General features: G+C 40.0%; 1 protein-coding gene across 3 annotated transcripts in view; it reads right to left on the bottom strand.

Annotated features, from left to right (window-relative positions):
• ITGB6 (integrin subunit beta 6) overlaps nucleotides 1-14,574 on the bottom strand; it is a 103,696-nt gene extending 89,122 nt beyond the window's left edge. Inside the window, exons 1-5 of one of the 3 annotated variants that reach the window (XM_004703796.4) lie at nucleotides 14,486-14,574; nucleotides 14,299-14,375; nucleotides 13,404-13,483; nucleotides 10,037-10,241; nucleotides 9,125-9,371 (exon numbers count right to left, since the gene is read on the bottom strand). In XM_004703796.4, coding sequence (XP_004703853.1) covers nucleotides 9,125-9,371; nucleotides 10,037-10,241; nucleotides 13,404-13,483; nucleotides 14,299-14,359 — 593 coding nt within the window. In that variant the 5' untranslated portion in view covers nucleotides 14,360-14,375; nucleotides 14,486-14,574. Of the gene's footprint in view, nucleotides 1-9,124; nucleotides 9,372-10,036; nucleotides 10,242-13,403; nucleotides 13,484-14,298; nucleotides 14,376-14,485 lie in introns of those variants that run through there. The other 2 variants (XM_045299326.1, XM_004703797.4) reach the window with 2 other exon arrangements.
• Nucleotides 14,575-18,640: the final 4,066 nt, after the last annotated feature.

Raw genomic sequence — 18,640 nt, 5'->3', positions numbered from 1 at the left:
CTCTTTCTCCTGGTCTCCTCCCTTCTCTCTCTTCCTTCATGCTCTCTCGTAATTTGCTTTCTCTCCCCTACTTGAATAAGTCTTTGTTTTCTTCTGCGTCAACAATAACAGGGAACCAGTGAATTCACACACACACACACACACACACACACACACACACACACACACCTTTCCCCCTGCCCCACCTACTATCTCCTATTGCCTTTGCTTTCCCTCTCCTAGTGAAATACATTTCGTCACCCATTATGTCTTATTATGCCTCTTAAGACACATGTTTCCATTATTGTGCAATCTCTCTGGTCTATCCGAAAGACCCTTTATTATTACTACAATTACTTATATCTTATTCCCACTCTTCTTCTCTCCCATCTCCCATCTCTTTCCCTTTTTCTTCATTTCCCCACCATATGATTTCCGGCTCTCATTAGACCTCTCTCCTGTAACTCAGAAGAGTCAACTACCCCAATACATTACACCAGTATGCACACACACCACTAATATCTGCACCATGTTGGAAACAGAAGTCAACCACAGTGCATTGCATCTCCAAATTTAAGAAAAACAAAACAATCAAAACTCACCCAAGCCCAATGGAATACTCTGAAAAATGGGCCCTGGAAGACCAGAAGTTAAATTCAAAAGAATGATGTTTAGGTAACTCCAAGAGATATAGGAAACACTCATGCAAACTACAGAAGAACTTGAAAAATGAAAAACCTCACACTAAAAGAAATCCCAGAAGATACACAGTGAGATAACAGCATCAGGCACCATGGTAAAAGATCTGAGGAATAGAATAAAAGTAAAGGAAAACCAAATCACTGATAGTCTCTCGGACGGCAGCAGATGAGAGAAACACACATGTACCCATTGAAAGACCCTCGATATACAGCAACCAAATGCTCACAGAGTTGAAGAGAGAAGTCAACCGCTTGGCAGTAAGAGTAGGATATTTTAATAACCACTCTCAAGGAAAGACAGAACATCAGGACAGAAACTCAGTACAGAGGAGGTAAACAGCACAATTACCAGCTTGTCCTCCTAGATATATACAGAGCACTCCACCCAACAACAACACAGTATGCGTTCTTCGCCAGGACACACTCGAACATAGATCACAGGCTAGGCTACCACATAAGTCCTAACAAATTCAAATGTATTGAGATACTTCAATCCGTTTTCTCAGATCACAACACTGTAAAACTGGAAATCAATACTAGAAAGAGCAAGAATATAAAGACAAACACATAGAAAATGAATAATACATCAGAGAAGGGATGAAATTTTAAAATTCCTTTAAATAAGTGAGAATGAAAACACAACATGCCAAAACCTTAGGGACACAGCAAAAGCAGTTATCAGAGGGCACACATCAAAGAAGAGGAGAAAACCCAAATCAGCACCCTAACACAACACCTCCAACCACTAGATATGTACAACAGCATCAACTGACCAACACTGAAAGAAAAGAAATCATAGAGATTTGAGTGTAAACAAACAAACTAGAAAATAGAAGCACAATGAGCAAACTTAACAAAGGGGGAAAGAGAAAATGCAAAGATTAGAATTAGAGATGAAAAGGGTGACATCACAACAGATTTAAACAAAATAATAACACACCACTATAAAATGCTGTACTCCAACAAGTTTGGAAAGCTAGAAGAAATGGACAAATACCTAGAAATACACCATCTAAACAATTTTATGAAGAGGGAAGTAGCAAACCTCAAAAGACCCATAACAAAAGAGGAAACAGAGAATGTCATCAATGAAACCCAACCAAGAACATCTCAGAGCCAGGGGGGTTCTTAGTGAACAACCACCACCAATTCTGTACAAACTATCCTAGAATGTGGAACAAGAGAACACACTTCCCAAACTCATCCTATCAAGTTAGTATAACCCCGAGACCCAAATCAGGCAAAGATCCCCCACAGATAGACAACTACAGACCAGTATTCCTCATGAACATCGACACAAAATTCTCAACAAGATTCACTCCTATAGAATCAACAATATATCAAAAATATAATTCACCATGACCAAATGGGATTCATATCAGGGATGTAAGTGTAATTCAACATAAGAAAAACAATGTAATTAATCACATACACAAGACAAAGAATAAGAACCACATGATTCTATCAATAGATGCAGAAAAGGCATTTGACAACATCCAATGCCCATTTGTATTAGAATACTCAAAAACAGGAATACAAGGGAAATTCCTCAACATAATAAAGGCTACATATGAAAATCCAATGGCCTACAACACACTCAATTGGGAAAAACTGAAAACATTTCCCCTGAGAATGGGAACTAGACAAGGATGCTCCCTGTCACCATTCTTATTCCATATCATGCCAGAAGTCTTAGCCAGAACCATTAGACAACAGAAAGAAATCACGGGAATACAATTGTGCAAAGAAGCGACGTGCTCACTATTTGAAGATGACATGATGCTACGTAGAGAGAGCCCTAAGGACATTCACAAAGATTGTTGATACCAATTGAGGGATTTGGCAAAATAGCAAGACACAAGAGTAACAGAAAACACATTTTGTTAGGAATACACAGTGCACACAAGCTTAACAGCAAACTCTTTGACTTCCCTTTGATGATGAAGACATGCACGGGCAAAAGAAACAAAAAGTAAGAGACCAGTGGATTTTCATGGAATCGAATAGGTAAAATTCACTGATACGGTTCCGATTCCGCACTGCAGCCAGCAGCTTGCTCTCTTTTTTGGTGTCCTATCAAAGACGATGGTCTACAGTCATCTGAAACAGCTTATACGGGTGGGTTGGTTTTGAGGGTTTTTTTCTCCCACTTTCCAACTACTTATCTATGTGAGGTTTGATTTTCTACATGGAATTAAACCACAACAAACTAGTGCAACAGATTAAATTCAGAAGAGATAAATTTAGTTGTCTTCCTTTAAACTATAAACTTGAGAACTGTGAGAAAAAAAAAGAAAGAAAAGCAATGCCATTCTCCTTGCTATTTTCTGATTTTGGAAGCGATAACTTCTGAAATATATATTAGTATAATAATATATAACAAGTTTCCTATTGTAGTTGCTAAGTGAATCAAATATTTAAAGCTATCCTCAATTTTAATTTCTAGTATGATAAACAAATAATAGATACCACCCACATAAACCAAGGTATTTTGAAGTGTTAGTAGTCTTTCAGAGTATGTAGGGATCCTGAGATCAAAAAAGTTCGAGGACTATTAGATTAAAATAATTAGAGTTAAATAATCAGTGCACCACTCAGTGTCTAACTGTTGGACCACCAGAACTCTTAAGAGAACCCTCCTATACGCCAAATTCACTGCCATCAAGTTGGTGCTGATTTATAGTGGCCTATAAGACAGGGTAGAACTGCCCCTGTGAGTTTCTGAGACTGTCACAGACAACTCTCTCTCGTCACAGCCCCTCAACTGCTGGCCTTGCAGTTGGCAGCCCAACCGTAGCCACTGCCGCCCAGACTCCTGCAAAGTGAATAATATCATCTCCATATGGAGGTGAAGAGATCAAGCTCAGAGAGGGGAAGTTGTTTTTCCAAGGCTGCTATTTAAACTTGATGCTGTTTCCTCTTCCCAGTGCCCCCTTTTAAAGAAAAACTAATTACTACATAATTATAAATTTGAATTTATTACAGGATCTTTTTCGTTTGGTGCTTGTGTTCTTGGGGTGTATGTGTGTATGTAAAGGAATGGTATCTAGGCAGAGCAGCTGGAAGAACTGGGGATGTGATGGGAAAGGGGAAAATATAGTAAACGAGAATGTGGCTGTTATCATCTTAAATAATGATCGATTTTGCCTAGAATAATAAAAGAGCCATCTCGGGAAATAATGGCCATTTCTAGAGATCAGAGAGATGCGTATGATCCTTGTTTGGGTCCCCAGTCACCATCCCTTGCACAGTACTCTGGCCTCCTCCTACCTGCACTCTGGTGGTGGTGATCATAACTACCGGCCTCTTTATTGAGAGCTTACCATGATCAGGCCCAGTGCCAAGGGATTCCACTCATTATCTCATCCAAACCTTACAACTCACTCTCGGTGATTAGTGTTGGTACACAAAATGTACCAACTAAAACCAAAAACCCTGAGAAGGAAGATGATTCACCTATAGTCACTTTAAAAGTGATTGGATGAATCAGGTCCTAAATCCAGGGTGACTCAGAAGCCACCTGGTACCTGCTACCTTAAGAATTCTATCAGTTCCTTGAGGAGTGGCATCCCGTCATTTCCTTCTCATTAAGCCCAGGCCTCTTGTACGTAGTTGGAGCTTAGTAATTTTTAATGGAATAATGAGTGCATATATGGAACAGCTAAATAATGAGCCAGACTGTTCATTTACAGAGGCTGACTAAGAATAGGACCCATTGTCTGATTTTTAGTTCAAGATACTGGCCTGCCAGTGTAGCTGAGCCACTGAACTTGCTAACTTTAATTGTTTTCTCTGCTAATATTTCATATCCATTGTTTTATATGATCACTATTGTACTTTATGCTCTTACATCTTATTTGGCTTGCGACAGGAAGTGTGATTTTAAACATACCACTGAGGGAAGAGATAATGCTTTGTAACCCTCGATGGGATTGCCCTAAGAGACGTTCCACTAAGATTGTGTCAGGAAAGATATAGCCAAGAACCAAATACAAATTTTAACAGATGCAACATCTTCTGTTTGAAAAAAAGAACACAACAATCCAGAGCATTAGAAATGTGTTTATATTAAATAGGATGTTGATAGCACTATGATTATTTACATTTAGATGTGGATGAAACAATTGATAATCATAATCATAACTTATAATCCATAACTTTTGGAAGTATAAACCATTACAACTATTCCTAGAAGTCTGTTCAGAAGTTGCTGGGTAATACTCAGGATGCATTCTTTCCTTCTTCCCTCATAACAGAATCCTGACTTTTTTTTGGGTGGCAATGTACGTTCCTTGCAGCTAACTACAGCTATATAACTAAATTGTGGACAATGATACAAGTATAAAGTATTGGATAAAATTTCTGGGACAGAGAATTAAGCACAATTTTCAATTTAAAAATATTACCAAATGAAGGATAGAAGGAAACGTTCTTGTTTTGATAGGGAAATAAAAATGCTAACTAATATAATTAATGAAGAATAATCATAATTCCCCACTAAGGACATAAATAAGATTATCTCATCTTGCCACATCTACTTACACCTTCTTATCAGCGCACCGAGGCCAGAAAGAGAAAGAAGGGCATGGGTATCAGAGGCGGAAGCTGCTGTCACAGGTGACATGATCATGCACTCAGACAATCCGAATAAATGTACACACTTCCAATCAGAACGGATAAGAAAATGTAGCACAGTTTCAGGATTTAAAAATCAATATATTTTAACAGATTATCAACAAATTATTGAAAATGGAATTAAAAATATCATTTAAAAATAGCATAAAAAATTAAATACCTAAGAAGATATAAATTAAAAGAAGGATAAGATCTTGGTCCTGATAATGACAAACCATTACTGACTGAAAGCAAACAAAATCCAAGTGAATAGTGATATACGTATGCCCAATGACTGGAAGGTTTAATATTTTTTTAAATGTCAGTTCTCCATATATTGACTTAGGGTTTCCACACAATCCAAAACAAAACAAGAAATTGAAAAGCTAATTTTAAAATTTATATGGAAACGCAAAGGACCTAAAATAGCTATAACAACACAAACAGTAGCCAATAATCAAAACAAGAAGGTACACGACTTTGAAATTAAGTCCCAGTGAAGACAGTAAGGCATTGATAGCAACAGGAGTGCATTCAACGGGCCATATGGAGAGACGAGGGCGTCTAGAAATAGACTTACACGTACAGGATCAATACCAAAAAGGCATCATGAAAATTCAACAGGGAAAGAAAAATCTTTCATAACAAGTAGTAGAACAACAGTGTGGGTTTGGGGGCAAACATATTAACTTATGGTATCAGCAGCTGATAGTTTGTAACAACAAGCCTTTAGCTGCCAAATACTTAAATATGATATCAAATTCGTTGTTGAAATTGGATTGAGGAAAAAAATGTCTATCTGCTGCTCAGTGGGTAAAATGACCTAATGATTTATTTCTATAAATATTTCAATCTATTTAGTACAATAACCATGAAATTAAAAATTGATAAATTCAACTTCATCAAAATTAAACATTTTTTCATAACAACAACAAAAAGTGTAATTAAATAAAAGCACCAGTCACAACCTCAGAACCTATCTGAGAAGCATATATTTGACAAAGAACTCACATTCAGAATATATAAAGACCTCTTACAACATAATATGAAGACAAAAAACTAACTTTCAAAATAATAGGCAAAGGATTTGTGAGGATATTTAACAAAATTTGATGCAAGAATGACAAATTAGCATGGGTGAAGATGCTCAGTATCATTGACTATTCAGAAAGGCAAACTAAAACCACAATGAAATGCCACTATACATCTATTAAACCCCGGAGTCAAACCCACTGCCGTCAACTGGATTCCGACTCACAATGACCCTCTAGAGAAGTCTCCCAGGCAGTAAATGTCTATGGGAACAGATAGCCTAACTTTCTCCCTCGGGGTGGCTTGTGCGTTCGAACTGTTGACCTTCTGGATAGCCACTGAAGCTTACCCCACATCACCACTAGGGCTCCTTTATACATCTATTAGAATGGCTAACGTTAAAAAGACTGACCACGGTGTTACCAAGGATGGAGAGCAACGGGAACCCTCGCAGATTCAGGACATAAAAGGGCACAGCCACTTTCTAAAGGAGGTATGGTCATTTTTATTAGTTAAACATATACTTACCACACAATTCAGCAATTCCACTACCGGATAACATCTAGCCACAAAAAATGAAGACGTGGTGCAATGATCATAACACCATTTTTCATGATAACCCGAAACAGAAGCCAAGCAAATTCCCATCCAGGGGAGAATGAATAAGCAAACGGAAGCAAACCCAAGCACTGGAGCATTTCTTAGCAACAAAAGGAACTATCACTTAGCGTCACACAACGCTATAGATAGAGCTCAGCAACACTTTTGACTGTGGTTTCAACACAGGCAGATATAAAATAGCACTAATTGTATTGTTCACATTTTACGAAGCCCAAGAATAGGCAAAACCAATCTAAAACATATCAGAAAGTGGTTGCTTCTGTGGAAGGGGTAGAACGTCACTTTCTGAGATGATAGAAATGTTCTCCATGTAACTTCTACAGGCTGCAGTAAATAGATAAATAACAACAACAAGAACAAAACGTAAACTCGCTGATATCGAGTCAATGCCGACGCACGGTGACCCTAGCAGACAAGACAGGACTGCCTCTGTGAGTTCTCAAGACTGCCGTTCTTTTTGTCTTTCTCTCATGAAGTGACTGGTGGTTTTGAACCATGGACCTTGCAGTTAGAAGCCCAACATATTTATAACCACTATGCTACCAGGGCTCCTTTCCATAGGTGTGTTCAATTGTTTAAACTCATCCAACTGAACATATCTGATGTGCCCATTTTATTGCCTGTCAATTATACCTTAGAAGGAGGTGTACAGACAGCTTGCATGTACCTTTGATTGAAATGCTCGGCATTTCATCTTTCTTCCTATCTGGAATGAAGGATTATTATCCTACCAGTCTTGAATTGCCTTTCTCTAGATTTCTTTGATGTTTGAAAAAGTCTAAAAACCTCTCTTGTTTCAGTCATTATCTCTGATACTTGCAGTTGATTATAGTTCCTAACAACTAGTTACAGTCAGTGACGAATTCCTTTCATGGCCAAATATTTTGATTCAATGGGATTCTAGTTTGGAACCCCACTAAAATGGTTTAAAATGCTACTTAAAAAATGACTCATCTTTTATACAGATTAATGCCTTTGGTGTATAAATGTATTCAAAGGCAATATATGTTTGGGGAAATTTTCACATAAACTGGATGCATAGTGGCTATAGACTTGGCTGGGGACCGAGCTAAGTCTTGGTGCAGTTTGTCAGTTAGTCATGTGTCTTTGGGCAAATGAAGCTTCCACTGATTAATCACGTCGCCTTGGGCAAATTACTAGCCTCGCAGAGCCTGTTACTTCCTCTGAGGGTAGGAATTATGAAACCTGCTTTAACCTGCTGTTATTGTGAAGATTAAATGAGGTCATGTGTATAAAACCTTTAGCCCAGAGTCTGGCACAAAGCAAAAGTGACCTATAAAAGCTATGGGCATGAAATCATTTGATTTTGAATATGCCATTGATGGCACGGGAAAGTTATCCAAAATCGGTTTACCCTGGATCATCACCTGGATAATACTTAGTTTTACTTTAACAAGTAGAGCCACCACTCCTCTGTGAGTGAAGGCTTAGAGGTTGCTATGATGCTGAACAGGTTTCAAAAGAACATCCAGACCAAGAAAGGACTTGGAAGAAAGGCCGGGTGATCTACTTCCAAAAATTCCCATGTGATAACCCAAAGGATCCCAGCAGTCCCATCCCATTGTGCCTGGGCTTCTTAGGCTCTGGGAACTGTGGCAGCTAACACCATCTACAACAGCACAGTATAGCTGAGTTACAGCCTGATGTCCTAGTGCAAGCAACAATGCCTCTCTCAAAGCAGTTTTGTTTTTTTTTAAAGTTCACATTTTCCAAAATAAGTCAGAGGAAGCCACAAAGAATATAACTTAGGCAGCTGTCCCTGTGATGGAGAAAAATGCTCTAAGAAAGAATGATTCTTTGGTCATCATGGATCCAAGTCTCGGGAGGACTGGGCATGGTCACCGTCCATTGGCACACTCCACTCCAGGGGACCCTGCACTGAAAGACTTGGTCCAGTGTCTGCAGAGCACAAAGCCAAGTTTGCCACATCCTGACCTACACAGGGAGGCAGATACTACAAATTCTGCCAGCCCCCGAGGTTAGCACCATGTAATTATGGTGACCTCACCTTAGCTCCAAATAACCAAGTAACGAGAGAGGGCCAGACAGGAGAGAGATCGCAGGGGATTTGCAAGCTCCCAGCAAGTGCAGGCCCCCATGAAGCTATCTCTCTGGAAAATCAGTGCACAAAAAATGCCGAAGAATTATTTACTTACCTGCAAGGGTTGGCGATTTCTTCTGGTGTTGTTTTCATAAAAGGGGAGACGGGTTTTTCCACAAAGGAGCCAAAGCCAAGTCTAAAGTTGCTAGTTAATTTAGACATCTCTTTAGAGAGCAGGGAGCCGAGCTCTTTAATTGTGTGCAGGTCGTCATCCATGGAGGCGGAGAGGTCCATGAGGTAATACAAGTCCACTGGGTAGTCCTCGGTCTGGCGGACGTGCACCTGCAGGGTCTGCTCACCACCTGCAGAGCCCCCCAGCCCCCCGGAAACGTGAAGACATGAGAACATACAGCGTTTGATTTGTAACTCACCGGTCCCTGGGCCACCTGGGTATTCCATTTCAATAAGAACGTACCAAAGATACCTTTGAATTCATGAGCTGTGTAGTAAATGGACAAGCTCATGAAAGTCTCTCACTGGTGAGTGTAGAACTGCCAACGGAGGGGTACGCTGGGATATTTTATAGTTCCTAGGGAGGACTAGTCTCCATTTAGATGCAAGATAAGCGAACTCTGTGTGTGTGTGTGTGTGTGTGATATTATAGAAAAGGAGAGCAACAGAAAGTGGATTTGAAAGCTACATTCAACCCGAGGGTGGGGTGGGGTGGGTGAAGTCAAGTTGAACAACATTCGGGTAATTGAAAGGGTGACTATTAGAGAAGGGTGTTTTCGGGGTTTTTTGTTTTGTTTTTTAAGTAACGCATGTGGAGTGTAAGTGATTGTTGTGAATTAGGACATATTAACCTTGCAAGCCTCCATTTCCTTAAGAATGGAATATTTTCGTCTCAATAATCAATAATACAAATTACAATGCAAGATATATTGGCAGTCCTGATATGTGAAGTTATTCTTACATGCACCGATGCAGGATAGAGATTCGCTTGTACTGTCAAGAAATTAGAACATACCTGGTCTTAATTTAAGAACCAAGCTCTGAGGTGTAATCTGAACAATGTCGGAGCTGTTTTTCTGCCTTCCAACACTGAGAGGCTTATCTTTCAGTATTTGTACTTGGGAACTGGGATTTTCGATGAAGGTTAATTGACAGCCTTTAGCAAAAAGATTGGCTGGGGTGTCACACCTGTCACCTGCTCCAGATGCATGCGTAAAATTCTAAAAGAGAAAAGAACAATAAAGCGCGTAAGAGATCTAAATCTGCATTTCCTTATGGTAATAACAACAGCCTTTTTATGGGTTGGTGGGGGAGGGGACTTGGCATCTTGTGACAGCATGTATGTCCTATTTCTACATACCTGACATTGATTATAGGTCTAGAGTTAAGTGATAGCAGAATAGCCAGAGAATTCTGCCAGTAAACTTAGGAGTAAGATAGATGTCTTTATTTAACAATATCCAACTGAATTCACATTCATAGTCACTATCTTTTCAATGTTTACTTCTCTAAAATTTTGGGTTTTAGGACCCATTTCTCTGGTACCATGATCAGATCTTTGAAATGGTTGACTTGGTAGACACTATTTGTGAATTTATCTATCTATAGGTTACACCTATAGACTCATGGAATTCTAGGAAAGTTTGCCAATCCAAATCCAAAGACAAAGACAGCCTCTTTTCGGCTTCCGATTCCTGAAGGACAGAAAATTGATAACATCTGTCTCTCTAGTACCCTATACCCACGCTTGTTCATTGATGAATTAGCCTTAGAGTACCACATGGATTCCCTACTGTTGACCCTGGCTGGTGGGACACAAATCAAAGTCGGGGATTTTAAACTCAATGTTGTCAGTGAACCGTGCTTTAGGAGTGTCTGCACTATTTGGAGAAATGGAAGAGAAAGAAAAGAGAAGGTGATTTCGAAGACTGCTTTTTGCAGGATAACCAAGATGTTCTCGGTGCCCATCAGATCCTCTCTGGTCTGCCAGGAAGACAGTGATATGCAGCACTTTCGGTGCGGAGAGATCAGACCAAAGGAGGTCCGTAAACCCTGCAGTGCCCAGAACAGAGGGAGACGCTGGGGGAGCAATCCCAGGCGTAGCCCACAGTCACAGTGCCCTAGAGCTGACTGGACTCTGGGCAAAGGGAGCTTGAGGCTTGTTGACGCATAGTTGGAGAGGAAGCCAACTGATACTTGTGCTGCTTTATCCTCATCCTTTAGAATTCGAAGCCACCCCCGCTGTGTTCACGTATTAGGAAAGTTATATTCCTGCTAAAATAATGATTTCATTTGATGAATCTCTTTTACTGTTGTTATTAGTGAGGGCATACCCAGCCAGACATTCACCAATTCGACGATTTTTTTTTTCATGTACAATTCAATGACATTGATTACATGTCATCAAGTTGCGTAATCCTTCCCACGCTCGTTTTCTGAGTTGTTCCTCTTTGATTGCCACAAAACTCACTGTCCCTTTAGGTCCCTATCTATCGAATCTTCGGAGTTGCTGATCATTTGATCCTATACATAGGTCTTAAAAGAGCATGAAGCTTAAGGCAGGCTTTATTTTTAAACGAGTTATCTAAACTATTGTTTGGCTCTAAAAAGTGAAGTTCATTTCCCAACATTACAATTTATGATCATTAAGTTAGGCCCGGGCATATTTGAAGTCCTAGGTCAGACACAGCCCACTCTGCAGTTCCCCACGATGCCTCCAAGGTCAACAGTGGTGATAGTAATCATCTGAGCAGCCGAAGAACTCAGGATCCTTCTCAACAGTGTTACCCTCACCACCTGTAGTCACAGATTTTGCCAAAAGATCAGTAGGGTGTTAACTATAAAAGGTGCTTTATAGCTCCTCTAAATGGAAATCCAATTTATTTTTTATTTACTTCAGCTGCCTCTACTGATAAACTAATAACTACTTCTACTATTAGCCTGGCCTCTTAGAATAATCTGTCTCTAAAATTTGATGACAATTCATCTACCAAGTATTATCCACAAATAATGTAGTCATTAGCAACTTAAGAAGCTCTCTTACAATAATGCTAAAACTGCATTTAAATGAAAATTCTGGAAGCAGGCATTTTGCTAGATTGATTTATTTTATGTCTCTAGCATAAAATTAATACTATCTTCTTCAGGAAATTGAAGTTCAAAATATATGTAGATTTTAGTTTTCTTATGTGGATATTCTCGACTGACTTTTGATGCATAAGCTCAAAAAAGCAGGATTCTTTAGAATCTTAATTGTGCCCCATTGGGACAAGGCAACAATTTGCGAATAAACTCCACTTGTGTTCTCCATTTGTGAGGATTTCCTTCATGGGTTTTTAACTTTACAAACTTGGAATTGGGTTTTTAACTTCACAACCAGGTCCTGATTTGAATGAGCAGGTTCATTCTCCTTTGAGCCAAGCTACTCGGATATTGCTAATCTTGGTATTTGAATGGTTCCATTTGTCTTCAGATTCCCTTTTCTGGAATTCCATCAATAGAGAATTGCTTTAACTCCAGAACGCTAAAGCAACACTCTCTTATTGTGAGTTATTTACACATTTCTCTAAAGGAGCGGTTCTCAACCTGAGGGTCGAACGACCCTTCCACAGGGATCGCCTAAGACCATATTTCCGACCGTCTTGGGAACTGAGACGCGGATCCTCTATCCATCTCCAGGCGGTCTGCCCACGTGTAGAGACGCCCACATACGGGGTCACTACAACATGAGGAACTGGATTAAAGGGTCGCCCGGCATTAGGAAGGTTGAGACCCACTGCTCTAAAGCTTCATTAGACAGGGAGTGACTTAGTATGACTTATCTCCCAGACAAATTCATACTCGTTTCACTCTCTTTCGGTTTGACCAGATAAGGGATGTATCCGTGGGGCTTTGTCACTGGTGTGACCATGAGTCACTGAGCTCATGAAAACGCAATGATGAGAATAGGGTCATGTCTAAACAGTCATGTTTAAGCCAACGTAAGCCATTGTCTTAACCTTGCCTTCGGACCTAGCAGGTTCAGCATGAGCTCTGGGTCCAGGGGGGAGAACAACTATGATCCTGAACTCTGGTGTATGTTTGGCTTTAGAAAATGTCACCTCCGTGAGGTCTGACTAGCCAGAGAGCATCAGCATTTTATGCAGAACTGTTTACAAATGCCGTTAAAATACTAAAAGGAGTCAAGTTATAGCAAAGGTCCTGAGGTGGTAAGTGCTATTCCAATTATTTGGCATCTATCAGCAATTGCTTTTTCAAGCAATCAGAAAAATGACCACCAAGGCTGACATTTTCCTTGTCTGGAAACAATCAGATCCGATGGAATTAGCATGAGTGCAGTTGCAATGTTAACACAAACAAAGCGGTGAGGTCATTTATTTTACCTCCTGAGAGCACCAGGCACACTGAGGTCCAGTGAGCAAGCAGTCTTCACAGGTCTCTGCACCTCCCAGGGCACAGCCCCCTAGGTTTAAAGGCAGCAAGACACAAGGGATCAGGTGCATGTTCAGTTATCCCGTTTACGAAACTCATAAAGTACTTCAACAAAATGACACTAGTGTTTATTTCAGTCTTCAAGTAGCAGTGACAAATGCCAGCAATTCTTCTCAAAGCTTATAGTTTACATCACTACCTCGAAAATATACTTAGCTGATAAGCCAAAATACCATTTCTCTTTTGTCTTTAAGAGGTGAACATTACTCAATGTTCACAGGTGTAAAACCAGCAGATGCATGACCCTTACTCAAGATTTGCCACTTGAATTAAAAAAAAATACCCTCATTAAAAATACTTCTTTCCTAAACATAATCTATTTTAATTTTAATAAAAATCATTTTTCCTCCCTCAAGATTCTTACTTTGCATTTAAGTGGGTGCCCTTGTTGGACAAGAAATAGAATCTATTTTTATTTTAATAAAAATCCTTTTCCCTTTTCCCTCAAGATGCTTAGTTTTAAGTGAGCGCTCATGCTGTACAATAAAATAGTTAGAAAAATTTCCAAAATGGTGTCACAGTGTTAGTATGAGCGAAGTCCTATTCCTTAGTAATGCTATTTAATTCTCCTCATTAAGACGCCTGTTCAACCTTTGTATTTATTTACCTTCAGCCTGGAGCATTCATTGTGGGAACAGCCCCACGTCTGCCCGTAAGTTTTTAAAGGGCTCACTGGAACAGATCAGGTTTTTAAAAAGAAAAAGACTTCTGATCTAGTTCCTGAGCCAAATGACAGGTTTGTCAAGGATACCACGAACACAACATATCGGCGAACTTGAGTCTTACCTTGAACGTGAGCATTCCTTCCTAGAAATAGAAAGAACAGGCAAAGCCGTTCAATCCCCATCCGTGTTCACTTCTCGCTGTGCAGACAGATTAAAAAAAAATGAATCACTTCAACATTATAAGACCAGAGCGGAACATTGTTAAAGTCTTTCTTTCTTGAAGCATAAAAATTTTAAATACTACTTACACTGCTCTGAAAAGAAACTTGAGACGTAAGTAAAAAGGTTTTCATTAAGACTGAAATGAAAACAGAGGCTACTTGGACAGGTAAAGAAGAAAAGCTGTGTTTAAAAGCAACTTCAACATGATTTACTTCCTTGTTCGCCTTATATGGAAGGCAGGTGTACAATCAGCAAGAGGTGGGGAAATTCATTCAGGAGAAAAGTTTCTGTGTGTGAATTCTGAGTCTCTCTGCGACCTAGAGAAAAGAATTAATAACTTGAGTGAAATATTGATCTGTTAAATGCCAAATGAGAAAATGAAATATGGTCTAGAGTTGTTTCTAAAATAATTATAAATCAATGTAAACAGTAAGGAGGCTTAGATAAAGCACAACATATGAGTTATCTGTCAGGAAGGCTAGATAATGACATAAATGAAAATACTTAAGATGTTTGTATCCGGTCATTAAATTGTTTGCAAAGAATTGAAATGCTCTCTGAAAGATAAAATTCATTATTTTACACTCAATCTGTGAGGCAGGCAAGGGAAACAAAGCACTTGGATCTCTTGCATTTGTTTTAAATTGATAAAAGTCAGTTTTCTGTAAGTATAGAATTCTTGAAAAGAAAGTAACACTGGAAATAAGCAAACTAAGTATCTTATTTTTAATTCTATTTCCCCCAAAACGTTTGAAGCCCCTTCATAGATGAACATTATACTTGGCCAAAATTAGATTTACAAGCTAGTCAATGCAAATAGGAATGAGAGTGCCTGAGATCCTGTATCCCTCAGCAGGGCACTAACTACCTGCTCCGGCCTGCATTCAGCCCAGGTCCTAGCACACTGGGAATATTGATTTCCAAATGAAATGCCTCTATTTCTTTATCTTTCACATACACATTTTATGGTACTAACTGTATGTATATTGTTGTTTTTCTCAATGCATTCAGGTGTGTGTTTAGGATCGGTAGCAACCGTAAACAAGAAAAGACTTAAATACTCACTTGTCACTTGGCAAACTGTTTGACCTTAGATAACTTTGTGGCTGGGCTTATGTGTTGGGAGGTTCCTTTTAAAAGTATATTCATAGGCAAGCATATATGAAACCTGTGGAGAGAGGAAAACTAATTATAGATGGTCCAGGTTCCTCTCAGAAGCCTATGTTCAATCTTAAACTCCATCATCCACAAGAACATGGCAAGAATGCTGAAGAGAAAAAACACAATTATTAAAGAGTGGGAAATATGCCTTTCGGGGAAAAACAATAGTTATATGCAATCGGGGGCTTACTTTGAAGATCGAGGTGAAGTTTATCTATATTCCTGACTTTGTCTCCATCCTTATATCCATTATTCATTGTCATTTATTCATGTCTTCCAAAAATACTTACTGAGAATCTCTGCTTGTGCTGCCAAGTACAAGCAGAGGCTATGTTAATAAACAGAGCCAAGTTCTAGACTCATGAAGCATATATTCTAAGCTAGTCAATGATGAGGGGAGACAGACTCTAAATTAAAATCAGGTAGTGATAATGGCTATGAAAAATTATAGCACTGGTTAAAAGGAAAGGTGGTATATTGTTTTATTTAGCCTAGTCAGGAAGTATCTCTTTGATTGATGAGCCAGAGATACCTTGGGCGAAACATAATGTGCAAAGGCCCTGAGGTAGTTTCCTGCTAGACGGAGTCCAGGGAAGGACAGCAGGGAAGGAGAAGAGCGGTGATAGAAAGGAGACAGAGGTTAGGTCATATATAGTCTTAAACTTGATTTAGTTGGGATGTTATTGGAAAGGTGAAAGCAGAGGAGTCATATAATTTCATTACTATTTTTAAAGGATCACCCAAGCTTTTCTGGGGGTGAGAGTGCATGTATGTGGCAAGACAAATTTGGAACTTACTGATGTCATCTAGGACACAAAGATGGCTTGTACTAGGATGTTGGTGATATCGGTGATTAGCTTCAATCACATTTTGAAGGCAGAATATTCACATCTAATTAATAGAGGAAAGGTATTGGTTTGGCCTGAGAATCTGAATGAATCATATTCTTTACTGAAATAGGTTACACAGGGAAAGAAGTTATCATGTGGAGAAATGGAATCAAGAGCATATCAAGTTGAGACGCCTAGAGGAAATCCAAGGGACGACTGATACCATGTAGACTATTAGTCTTTGAGTCTGGAGGGGACAGTGAGACTGTTTCAACCATACAGTTAGGACCATCAGCCCGGAGATCCCATTTGGAGAAAGAATAAGGAGTTCACTAGGTTACTGAGAATAGGCAGGCAAGACTTTTGAGGACTAATCCTAGGGAATGCTGTTATCTAGAGGCCAAGAAGACAAGATTCAGGAAAGGAAGTGGAAAGAAGGAGCAGACTTCAACCCAGTGCTCCAAGATATGAATGCAACATGCCAGCATGGAGTAGGGAACCAGAGGGGGAGTCTGAGGGGCTGGCCCCAATCCCAACTTCGTGGACACCTGCCCCTCCCTCAAGAATTTATTTCAGAGGACAGCACTGAATCTGAAGCTATGGGAGAGGGACATGTCTGATCAGAGCACATGGGAGCAAATGAGGGCAAGGAAGAGAGAGTTGAGCACATCCTGACCCACCTACCTTTGAGGACAATATTCCCACTCAGCGCAGCCAATCCACAGAAAGACCATAAGGCAGGCCCCACTATGAGACACTACATGCCTCACTGACCCATAGCCCTATCGGAGACAATACTGGAGACACAGTGTGGAAATTCCACCTGATCTGATTCCACCACACCGAGGCAAAACACTAAGGGTGTGGAACAGAACAGCAAGGGGATCAGAGCAATGAAGTCCGCAGGGAATACAAAAATAGACTTTGGGGCCAGGGCTGGGTGCCCCAACAGACTAGACCAGAAAACTCCTAAAGGCCAACAAACAGTCCTGTAACTAACTACAAGCTTTTCTTTCTTGTTGTGTTTTTTTGTGCATTTTTTTTTGTCATTGGCTTGTTCTTGTTTTGTTTTATTTTTTTGCTTGGTTTTGCTCTGTCTTGTTTTTGTGCATGTTATTATCTCCGCAGTTCTGTCTAAATAAGATAGGCTGGATGAACAGTCTGGAGGAGAAAACAACAGGATCGACAGTTCTGGGACAGGGGAGGTGGGGGGAAAAGAAATGGTGTTAACAAACCCAGGGACAAGGGAACAATAAGTGATCCAAATCGGTGGTGAGGTGGGTGTGGGAGGCCTGGTAGGGCGTGGCCAAAGGTAATGTAACCAAGAGGAATTACTGAAACCCTAATGAAGGCTGAACATGATAGGTGGACAAGAGGAAAGTAAAAGGAAATAACTAGGAGGCAAAGGGCATTTATAGAGGTCCAAATAAAGGCACGTACATATGTAAATATATTTATATATGAGGATGTGAAATACATGTGTGCATGTATGTATAGATTTAGTATTAAGGTAGCAGATGGACATTGGGCCTCCACTCAAGTACTCCCTCAATGCAAGAATACTTTGTTCTATTAAACTGGCATTCCATGATGCTCATCTTTCTGACACAATTGCTGAAGACAAATGGATGCATAAGCAAATGTGATGAAGAAAGCTGATGGTGCCTGGCTATCAAAAGATATAGCATCTGGGGTCTTAAAGGCTTGAAGGTAAACAAGTGGTCATCTATCTCAGAAGCAACAAAGCCCACATGGAAGAAGCACACCAGCCTGTGTGATCACGAGGTGTCGAAGGGATCAGGTATCAGGCATCATCAGAACAAAAAAACCATATCATTGTGAATGAGGGGGAGTGCGGAGTGGAGACCCAAAGCCCATCTATAGGCAATAGGACATCCCCTTACAGAAGGGTCACGGGGAAGAGATGAACCAGTAAGGGTGCCATGTAGCACCAATGAAACCTACAACTTTCCTCTAGTTCCTAAATGCTTCCTTCCCACCCCACCCACCTCCCACTATCATGATCCCAATTCTACCTTACAAGTCTGGCTAGACCAGAGGATGTACACTGGTACAGATAGGAACTGGAAACACCGGGAATCCAGGGCGGATGATCCGTTCAGGACCAGTGGTGAGAGTGGTGATACCGGGAGGGTGGAGGAAAGGTGGGGTAGAAAGGGGGAACCGATGATAAGGATCTACACATAACCTCCTCCCTGGGGAACGGACAGCAGAAAAGTGGGTGAAGGG

Source organism: Echinops telfairi, unplaced genomic scaffold, assembly GCF_000313985.2.
Source record: "Echinops telfairi isolate 266 unplaced genomic scaffold, ASM31398v2 ScPeMD7_4;HRSCAF=17, whole genome shotgun sequence".
Taxonomy (NCBI): Eukaryota; Metazoa; Chordata; class Mammalia; order Afrosoricida; family Tenrecidae; genus Echinops; species Echinops telfairi.
The sequence above is the reverse complement of the archived record's forward strand: the minus strand, read 5'-3'. Positions and strand labels throughout refer to the sequence as shown.